At 37.7% G+C, this 10,822-nt stretch overlaps 2 protein-coding genes across 2 annotated transcripts in view; one reads left to right on the forward strand and one right to left on the reverse strand.

Moving 5' to 3' along the window:
* Nucleotides 1-4,233, forward strand: part of LOC127804746 (developmentally-regulated G-protein 3) — a 47,491-nt gene extending 43,258 nt beyond the window's left edge. Inside the window, exons 8-10 of the mRNA XM_052341722.1 lie at nt 2,165-2,356; nt 3,774-3,825; nt 3,949-4,233. Of these exons, the coding sequence (XP_052197682.1) occupies nt 2,165-2,356; nt 3,774-3,825; nt 3,949-3,999 (295 nt within the window). The 3' untranslated portion in view covers nt 4,000-4,233. The remainder of the gene's footprint in view (nt 1-2,164; nt 2,357-3,773; nt 3,826-3,948) is intronic.
* Nucleotides 4,234-4,563: 330 nt separating this feature from the next.
* On the reverse strand, nt 4,564-6,312 carry LOC127804738 (uncharacterized). The gene is made up of 3 exons (XM_052341707.1): nt 6,151-6,312; nt 4,968-5,216; nt 4,564-4,714 (listed from the first exon to the last, which is right to left on the reverse strand). The coding sequence occupies exons 1-3, from the start codon at nt 6,274-6,276 to the stop codon at nt 4,667-4,669; spliced, it is 423 nt and encodes a 140-aa protein (XP_052197667.1). The 5' UTR covers nt 6,277-6,312; the 3' UTR covers nt 4,564-4,666.
* Between the last annotated feature and the right edge of the window lie 4,510 nt (nt 6,313-10,822).

Here is a 10,822-nt window from a genome sequence, read left to right on the forward strand (position 1 = left end):
CTTAATCGCTCCATCATTCACTAATACATTTTGATTTTCATCTTTTATGCATTTCACTTGATTTAAATCCCTTGTTTTTCTCTCTCTTGTTTTAGCTAATTTATATATATCCTTTTCTCCATCTTTTATATCAAGTTGTTTATATAGATTCTCGTATGCTTTTGATCTTGCTTCACTAACAGTTTTTTTTGTTGCCTTTTTTGATTCTTTGTAATTTTTTTGATTTTCTTCATTGTTGCACTGATATACAGTCTTATAGCAATTTTTCTTATTTTTAATTTTCAATTGTACTTCTTCATTCCACCACCAAGACTCCTTAAGTTTAGGGGCTTTACCATTTGTCTCTCCAAGCACTACCTTTGTTGTGCTTCTCGGGGCATTAGCCATTTCTCTCCACATTTGGTTTGTTTGTTCTTCTCCATTCCATTCTCTTCTACCCCTTAATTTTTCTTTGAAGATTAGTTGTTTCTCCCCTTTTAAATCTCACCACCTGATTCTTGGATTTTGTTTTATGTGATTTTTTCTCTTTTAATTTCTTACTTGGACGTCAAGTACTAGAAGTCTATGTTGAATAGTCAAACACTCTCCCGGTATCACCTTACAATCCCTACAACATACCCGGTCCTCTTGTCTCATGAGGAAATAATCTATTTGAGTGCTTGATGTGACATTTTTATATGTGATTAAGTGTTCGTCCCGTTTTTTGAACCTAGCATTAGTTATGATGAGTCCATATGCCATTGCAAAATCTAGAATAGACTTACCCTCATTATTAATTTTCCCGAATCCATACCCTCCATGTACCTCTCTATAGCCGTTTTCGTCTCTACCCACGTGACCATTTAAGTCTCCTCCTATAATCACTTTCTCTCCTATTGGTATCATTTGTATGAGTCCTTTTAGGTCCTCCCAGAATTTTGCTTTTATCTCTTCACCTGACCTCGCTTGTGGTGCATATGTATTAAAGATATTCATAGTCATTTTTCCTAGAATAACCTTCACCATAATAATCCTATCCCCTATTCTCTTTACATCCACTACCTCATCTACTAAGCTTTTATCCATAATAATCCCCACTCCATTTTTTGCTCGATCATTCTTCTTCTTCTTATTTAAGAAAAATGCAATTCACATCTTCTCATTATATAACTATATTGACAAGCCTCAGAGATGGAGATTTGAAACTTAGCACCTGTTTCTGGTACTGTAGTCAAGATGAATGGCAGCCAAAACCAATAGATAACAAATTTATCATTGTATGCAATTTGGAGTTTTTGTTTTTATCTAGGTGTTTTAAGAGTTTTATCAAAAAGCCTATGTATATGCTTTATTGGTCTAATCCACAATAATGATCGTTTGAGAATGAATAAAATTGAATTTTTGGAATGGGTTTGAGCTCTTCATTCCCTTCCCCCCCCCCCCCCCCCCCCCCCCCTTTTCTTCTTTTATTCTTTATGTCTTTTCTAAGCTGTCCTCTTCTATGCTATTTTCTTGTTCTTATTTCTTATGTCTTTTCTCAATTTCCTCTTCTCTGGTTCTTCATAACCTCTGCTGCTGCATCTCTTTCTTGATCTCATTCTCTTCTCCCTCTTTTACTTTTCCTCAGTTCTGCATCAGTTAGTAAATTTCTTATTTACTCACTCTGTCTGTTTTATTTCAAGATTTAAAAATAATTTGTAGCTGACTTCATAAACTGTTGGATGTTGACACAGTGGCTATATTGTCCATTAAGAATTGTATATTTGTGATTAAATTTTGTTCTTATAATTGTTTCATAACTTGAAGATAATTTATTAGTCTCCATATCTTTTTGATTTGAAATTTCATATTTGCATAATTTTTTGTATCTTTTATTTCTAGATTAAGAAATAACTGCTATCTGCCTTCATGAAGTATTGATTATTGTTATTTTGTCTGCATTGGCCTTAACTAGGTTTAGAAGTGATATTGGCATTAATAATTGTAAGATTGTGATTAATTTAGTTCTATAATTGTTTTATATCATGAGGACTGTTTTTATTGCTAATTATCAGACAGTTTAGCACTGATGTCACTGTACTTGTGCTGTGATTCTAAGATAATATCTTGGTCGAGAAGTTCAGTCATTTTATTCAAATTATCCACTGTATGCATTTGATTTGTCATTTATAATGGGTTCTTGCAGTTCTCACCTGGAATGGAACCTTGATGGTTTGCTGGAAAAGATATGGGAGTATCTTAATTTAACTCGCATATACACAAAGCCCAAGGGGTTGAATCCAGATTATGAGGATCCTGTTATCCTGTCGTCCAAAAGGAGGACAGTTGAGGATTTCTGCAATCGAATTCACAAGGATATGCTTAAGCAATTCAAATAGTAAGATCCCCATCAATTTAATTTTCTTTTTACATTTCTGAAAATTCAGACTATCCATGTTCTATAGTGAAATGAGTTTCTGATATTCTCTAGCACTTAATATAATGGTAACTAGAAATAAGTAAAACTTTCTACGCTTTATGTTCGTAGTTGATGATGCCCCAAAAGAAATTAAATCAATAAATAGATAAAAAAAAAAAATACTAGTACCCCCCCCCCCCCAAAAAAAAAAAAAAACCCCAATAAAAAAAAAGAAAAAGATAAAATTGGAAGCTAAGAATGAATATGTAAAAGGGTAAAAAATGGAGAAGGGAAATTTTATAGTGCCATAGACATACTAGAATTACTGTTTTCTTTTCTGTGGACCTACCCATAAATATTTGATTATGGATGTTTTTATAGTTCGCCCTTGATAAGAAGATAAAGAACATGATTGGATATAAATTGTTGAAAAAGGATTGTTTTGCCATTTTGGGGGTTCCTGAATGTATGTTGTTGAGGTGCAGAAGGCCTCAATTGCAGCACCGGTGTTTGATGTCATGTATCATAAAGGAATATGTTAGCTTTCCAAAATGCATTGTCTGCACCATGTACACTTGAATTGTCTTCCCTAAGTGGGTCATGATTTTTCACTTAGATAATACACTTGAATTCTCATCCTTTTAAGTCTTATGGATTTTTTACTTGGGGAAAAATGTTCACTAGTTTTTGTCACCAGTTTTCTCTTTGGTTGAGTTCGTAAGAAAGGAAAGAAGTTTTCTTGTGCGTATTGTATCTCTGACTTGGTTTTCTCAAGGTAACGTATCGCATTCTTTTCACTTATAGAGTGGGTATCAATTTTTTGATGAGCGAATTTCAGTTGCTCTATTGCATGGACCTCCCATGAGAAATTAAGGGAGAAAATCTCCTGCACATAACCAACTTCCCATTGAAGCAGCTGAAGTCGAATTATTGTTTATAGATCATTTCTGTTGTTTGGTTTTCCATGGAAACTATAGTTTCACTAGTTATTTGCTTTGAATGTTATTTTTACTATCCCCTAAATAAGAAATTGCTTTGTTCAAGTCTCGCTTATAACATGAGTATTTTTCCTGTTATTTATCTGTATATTCCTCTCTCCTTACATATGTGCACACCCGAGAATGAACTAGAACAAGAAACATACAGAAACAGAAACATATAGCTATAATATACATGACAAGAAAAGATAGCATGTGCATGAATGTTGTTGACTGTCCATGTTGTCAAGTTACTTGCAGCTTTTGAACCTCTGATTTTATTCATGGACCAGCAGATGCAATTTACTATATTGAAGAGCTCTCTTATTGTTAGATTGACACATTACGAATTTTGATCCCTTCTAGGACACAGTTTCATCTTGTAAAAACTAACTTTGTCAACTACTGAAATGATGCAGTGCATTGGTTTGGGGTTCAAGTGCGAAACACAAGCCACAAAGAGTAGGCAAGGTATCTAAAACTGTCGCTTATATTTGGTTGTTCTCATCCATCCTTTTCTATGTTTTGTGGTTTGGCCTCTCATTCATGCAAACCTGTTAGAAGTGTTCATGGTTGGTTATTTTTGTACACTAGGAGCATGAACTTGAAGACGAAGATGTTGTGCAGATTATTAAGAAAGTGTGATAACAGAACCAGCCACTTCACATCAGATTGCAGTCCATATTCTTCTGAGAGGTATATGTGATGTTGGGTCGAGCTTTCCTGATTCGCTAAGATTGCCCTTGCCCTTGCCCTTGCCCTTGTGCTAGGATATATTTAGGTTTTACAAGATACAGCTCGATGTATAATTATGCCATTTTGTGGTCAAAGCTCTTGAGAATAATCTATTTTCTGGCATGGTTCATGCAAGTTCTTACCTTCTCCTTCCGCGTTGTCTCTAGAACTTTAGTTGAACGTGTTTTTAAGCAACTTAAATAAACTTTGATCTAGCAGGTTGGGTTTATACATCCTTAAAAAATTGATGTAGCTTAACCACAATTTTAGGAGCATTCATGCCTGTGTCGTCTGTCTCCTATAAGTACGTCTCTTTTTGTCGTCTTGAATTGGATCATAGTTATGCATGCTCAAGTGGTGGTAGGGATTTTCACATTATGTGTATGAATGGTTGTTGAATTTGGTTGGCTTTACAATGGTTTTTTTTTTTTTTTTTGGGGGAGGGGGATTTAATGCATTTTGAGCGAGAGGTCAGAAGAGTAGAAAAGAAACATTCCTTTTGCTATTTATAAGCACTGTTTCTTTAATATGAAGCAATTTCGTGGCAATATAACTATAGGAAAGTTAAAAATGAATCTCAGGCTTTAGCCCAGCAGTTGAAGTAGCTGAGGATGAGCTTCCTTATCTGTGGAAAACAAGCAATAGATTTGAATTAGCTCACTAATTTTCCCATAATAAGCAGATCAAGCTACATGAACAGCCAAAGGCAAGGGGCTTTTAGAATTTTAAGCAACATGCCTGCTAAGATAAAAGAGTAATGCCATGGATGTGGGTTATAACGATAGAAATGTTGCGAACTCTTAGCCTTGGAGTTGGTAATTTTATTTTTTTAAATAGAATTTTATAAGAATGCCATAAAAGGGTAGGAATATCCTCACGGCTGGGCAGCGGCGGGTGAGGAGGCGGGGGCGGCGGCAGCGACGGCGGCGGCGAGAAGGGGCCGCTGAGAAGGGGGGTGGCCTGTTGAGTTCTTGTTCGTTTCCAAGACTGCTGGGTCTTGACCCAATTTCCCTTTTGTTCTGTTTCCTCATTGCCCTAATTTTTGAGAAATCACCTGAGTAGTCTGGCAATGGGCCCCTTTGGTCCCAATCTCCAAACTGCGGAACTGAAAGCCATGCATTGTTGTTCTGCTCCATTAGGAAAAATAATATTCAAGTCATGCCGTAGCGGAGGTTTATCAAATGAAAATGCATGAATAATTCTCTCAAACTGCATTCTAAGTAATAAGCCATTGAAGTTTTGCTCTCTTTTTCGGGACATAAATAAGATGAATTTTGATTTAAGAGAAATTAAGGTATAAACTCTGGGTGGTGGGTCGCTCCAAAGGAGGGATTCAAGGATACCATTTTCCATATTTTGTTGATAATCCATTCTTTCAGGTGTATACATGCCTTGTGATTTTTGCCTTTACTTCAGAGTATAAATGTTATTATCTGTAACTTTATCACCTTATTACTATATCTTTTTATTCATTGAAAATGGATAAAAAAGGACGGGGGGGAGGGGTAAACTCTTTTGGGTCTATGATGATGAAATGGTTAGTTATCATACCTTAGCTTGGTTTCCCATTATCACACACACACACACACACACACCATATATAGCAGAATTGTAAAGCCAAGACAATTGAGTATTCTCATTTATTTGAAGAAAGAAAAGAGTAAGATATCTCCACGTATGAATTGACAAAGTACCCTAAACCCAAATCCAATACAAGTAGCCTCATCAAAAGCCCATAACTGTTTTAGCAAATCATTCTTAATTGGTAATTGCTAGATTAGTGGAGTAACAGCAAGTTAATGGCCGAACCGTAGTGAACAAAACCAGCAGATCAACCCATCCATCGCTCAATTCGAACTTCAATAAGAAGTTAAAGAAAGTTTGCAAGAAGAGCCCGCCCTTTGTATAATCAGAAGATTGTATCCATGTTTACAACTAGAACAGATGAGGACTAAAAACTTAAAATTATTTTCTGCTTGTTTACCCAGAAAGACAATAATTAACCCAACAATATCGAAACTACATACAGGTTTGAGGGAGAGACACAAAAACATATGTTACCTCCTTGTGGTATTCCATGGGATTAAATTGAGTTGTTTCTTTCTCGCAGAGGGATAACCTGTAAACGGGTTGATGGTGATATATATATATATATATATGTGGAGAGAGAGAGAGACAGAGCAGCATAGCGGATGGCGGTGACAATAAAGAAGAATCATTGGGGGAGGTGTACATATATGTATATATATGTTAAAGCGTATCATTATCTTAGGAAGTATATGCTATGTTTCTCTAACATCGTTGTCGTCGTCGTCGTCATTATCAGCATCTTCGTCATTTCCAGGCACGGCAACAATAAGACAGCGTTTTTCCTGTTTGAAATTCACGGAAAATCGCTTCTTCCAAACAAACATCCACATCCTCCATCTATATATATATATATATATATATATTTATATTTATATAATATACATAAATACACATACATATTAATTCAAAATGCCATTATTTTAAAAATTATTATAAATTTTGTCATTTATCATTAATGGTATGAGAAATCACTAAGAATATATATATATATATATATATATATATTATAACCATAGAAGAGGACCAGCAGTGAGCCGAGGAAAGGGACTTGATGGTTCAGTTGGAGAGTGACCTTCGAGACTATATATATGTAATATCATACAAATAAACCGATGAGACTTATCCCAAATATCTCATTTAATTTTATAGTATTTATAATAGCTTTGTTGTATCCTGATGCCCATATAGTTTTGAGACTAATTAGTTATTCGGGGCCAAGATAGGCTTGCCTTATCTTAGACTAACAGTGTGTATTGGAGTGGTTGTTTAAACCCTAGAGTAGTTGGGTACTTATCTATAAGAAGATTATCAATCTTTAATATGTAACCAAAACTAGCCATTCTTAATTCTGAAATCACAACTTGGCATGTGGGTGCCTCTCTCTAGTTAAGCTATGTGATATTCAACTTACGTGTAAAGGGTCTTTCCAAATCAGCGGGTTATGAGTTGTACTTCTATTTAGCATGCATCCATGCATGACCCGTTACTAATAGGGTTGATAATGATCCGATTATCCATACATTAAGTTCGGGTTTTGATTTAGATTTAGTGAAAACCATAATCAAACCATATCCATTGAAAGAATGCTCGATTTTTTCCCAAACCAAACTATTACCCAGTTAAACAATTTTTAACCGCGTTGACTGGTTCGGTTTTTGTTTGGTTCCCCCATTTCGGTTTCAATTGCCATCCCTAATTACTAACCAGGTTGGTGATTGTACTATATAACACTCAAGTCATTTATCTGCAAATATCAAAGCTCCGGCTGAAATATCTTGTGCATCGCTAATTATTCACTTCATGTTGGTTAAGATGCATAGGAAATCAATTGTGTTACTCATAACTGACCTAGGCAAGGAGGAAAAGGCCATGAATTCATTTTTAGCATTAACAACTTCATTCCATTGATTTTCTTTATTAACAAATGTATGGAATCATTTGCAATTATTACATGGATCAACACTCCTAGATCCATTAAAACTTTCATAGTTTAAATCACCTTTCTAAATAGAAACAAACAAGAATTTTTACCCATGTGTTTTGCCTGCAATAATTAAAATTTATATGTCGAGAAAGCTCAGCAAACAATTGGCAGGGCCAAGTGAGATGGAAGAGCAAGGATTGGTTGGAAGGAGCTAATAGTCGTGGGCTTGACTCGTTGTTTGGGAAAACAGAAGAATGGTGTGTAAAGGTGAACAAGTCTGCGGGTAAGTCTCTAGATGAAGCTTGTGGATGAAGTCTTGAGCATAGGCCTGCAGATAGCGTGGAGTCTCAAGTACAAGCTTATGGATGGCTTGAGAGTCTGTAGATGACTTAAGAGTTTGCCAATGATTTTAGAGTTTGCGGGTGACTTGTGAGTCTACAAGTGACTTGTGGTCTGTGGATGACTTGGTCGACAAGATAGAAGATAGTCAGAAGGCATGCAGGGATTTCTTCGGCGCAGGCTCTCTGATGCCTAAATTAGATACTACCATGGTAAAGTAGGAATGCAATGGAAATGCAAGTGTTGTGCGAATAGAGTTGTACAAAAGTAAGATGCACGGGTAAACTCTCAAGAGATGCATGGGTGAACTCTTTGGAGTGTGCAGGTGAGTGTTTCGGGTGAATACTGTGGGTGAGTAGTGTGAAAAGTCCAAGGGCCAGAAAGATGATCCTAAAGTCGAAAGGTTAAGGGGTATTTATAGGCTGTGATTTGGACACGCGACTCTTCGGGCCACAAATGGGTGATTCTTTCGACCACCTAGAAAGTTTGTGGAAGACTACTATGGGAGACTTGTAGCGAAAAGCATACAGCGGAAGAACTTGTGCAGTCTTCAAAAGAAGATCTAGCCCCCAAAACTTGAGAGGTTGATGGTTATTTATAGTTGTTGGTCGTGACTTGGACGCGTGACATGCATATGTAGGGGTGTGAAGCTCTTTCAGATCAGAAATGTAGTGGTGTCCTAGCCACACCTAATGTTGTTCCATGGTTAAGCTCCAAAAACCTTGGTGAGAAACTTCTCCCCAAGAAAACCTTTTTCTAAAAAAAGAAATGCCTAAAAAAAGCGAGCCACGTGTACGTGGAACAACGTGGGCCAAAATTTGTGCGGGGGATTGATTTTCCTAATAACTTTCTCAAGAGAATGCTTGACTGGGTGAATGATGGTATGATCAATGAGTCTCCGAGAGAATTGCTTCTCTCGGGAATGCTTGATTGGGTAGATAATGGTATTGCATTTTTGTAATATTGCAAAAAAGCTTAAAACTTTTCTAGGGTGATTTGGTAATTTTGAAAAGAGTGTAGATGTAAGATTTTTCAAAGGATTAGGGTTGTAATGCAAGTTTTCAAACATAACAGGGTGCTAGTAGAGCTTTTCTAAACTAATTGGGATGAAATTGAAAGTTAAAAACCCAAGCGGGGCTTGAAAGAAAATTCAAAACTTGAGGAGGGCTGAACTGCAATATCCAGAAATTTGGAATATTGTTAACCGACTCACCTACGGTCCGACAAAGGCAGGCTTGCAGTGAGGAAGGCTATGGCAACCTACAAGTAGGCCATGGTTGGCCTAATTGACTTGGTGAGCAAGGACGAGTTGGGAGGGGCATTGCAACTGCTACATAGGGGAGAGTATTTGGTTATAACCGACCGAGCCGTCATTTTTTTTACCAACCGAACTGAATCGATCATAACCCACTAACCGAGCTGAACTGAACCGATAGGATGCGCTAACCGAAAAACTGAAACTGAAATAACCGGTATAACCGAACTTCACTAAAACTTACCGAATGGGGGAGCATGATCGGAGGGAGAGAGATGCAGCTGGGGTGGTGTCGGCCTTTGCATAGGAAGGAAACGAAATGCCAGAGATAAAGACGAATGGCCAACCCTTATTCGGTTCGGCCCTTCGCTCGTCCAGAGGCCCAAATGGCCTTTCATCTTCGACTATCATGTGGCCATGAGATAGAGAAAGACTGTCGTGAGGCGGTAGGAGGGGATCGACGGTCATGAGGCGGCGGGAGGGAGACGACATTTGTGAGGTGGCGGGAGGGGGCGACGAAGGTGAGGCAGTGGGTCGAGATCAAGAGAGAAAGAGAGAGGGGTCTTGAGAATGATAACCGAGAGGCCGGCGGGCAGGAGGGAAGCGATGGACCACTGGTGAGGTCGGAAGGAGGGGGCGACAAACTGATTGACACGCCCGTATGAGAGAGAGAGGGGGGGACATCCGATTTCGTGAGGATGAGAGGTTTTGACTCTTTTCTGGGACAGAATCGTTGGAAACGCTAAGCAGCCTCGCTTGCTTTCTCGCTAGAACACATCTAAAACTACCGTTAACTCCTCCCCATGACTGCCGCCGCCGCCGCGGCGACTTCAAATCATTGAAGACATCTGTACAGTCCCAAACACCCACAAAAAAACACCATCCTATCTGAGGGAGAGAGAAGTTTGGGGGGGTTGGGGGTGGGGGGAACCAAAATGTCAGGGTCACGTGGGTAGGGGGGAGAGTAAACCGTGGGCGGTGTGAGGGAGAGAGAGAAGAAGTTTGTGTGTGTGTGTGGGGGGGGGGGGGGAACCGTCTGGATGACAGTAAAATTAAAACCATGGGCAATAAAGTAAGGAAAAAATAGTGGACGTGGAGGACGAATTCAGTTATTTCAGTTAACCGAAATATTCAAATTTTTTTATAAATATAATCGAATCGATTTTTAGCTACTTAATTAATCGAATCGAACCGACCGGTCGGTTCAGTTGAACCGAAAAAATGCACACCCTACGGTGCTACAAATCTGACCTCGTTGGAGCCAAAATCTATAGAAGATTTTGTGCTGTGAAACCTATGGATTTGCTAATATTTGACAAGATATGGTGGACCACTATAAATCCTGGTCTCTTGTGCTCTCTGTTTCACTTGTCGTTGATTAGCATTCTTTTTCCTTCTTCTTATTTCGCTTAATCATTTATAAGATTTCATATTTTTCTTAAAGGAAAATTTTAATTTACCAATTCACCCCCCTCTTGGTGTGTGCCATATCATTTCAATTCTGTCAATTTGATAATCATAGCCATAACAAAATTTTAGAGTTTCATGCTCTACACATTAAAAAAAAAAAAAAATCTATTCATAAGGGATCATGCTCAAAAGGGAGATATATATTTGAAATTTAA

The sequence above is a fragment of the Diospyros lotus genome, chromosome 6, assembly GCF_014633365.1.
Source record: "Diospyros lotus cultivar Yz01 chromosome 6, ASM1463336v1, whole genome shotgun sequence".
NCBI classification, from domain to species: domain Eukaryota; kingdom Viridiplantae; phylum Streptophyta; class Magnoliopsida; order Ericales; family Ebenaceae; genus Diospyros; species Diospyros lotus.

Bases quoted from the DNA above. Each gene is read 5' to 3' on its own strand.
- LOC127804738 (XM_052341707.1), bottom strand. From the start codon at position 6,276: ATGCTGCTCTGTCTCTCTCTCTCTCCACATATATATATATATATATAT. The intron at 5,217-6,150 runs GTAACATATGTT...CTAATGGAGCAG, and splicing joins CCATGGAATACCACAAGGAG to AACAACAATGCATGGCTTTC. The intron at 4,715-4,967 runs GTGAGGATATTC...TGTTTTCCACAG, and splicing joins TCACCCGCCGCTGCCCAGCC to ATAAGGAAGCTCATCCTCAG.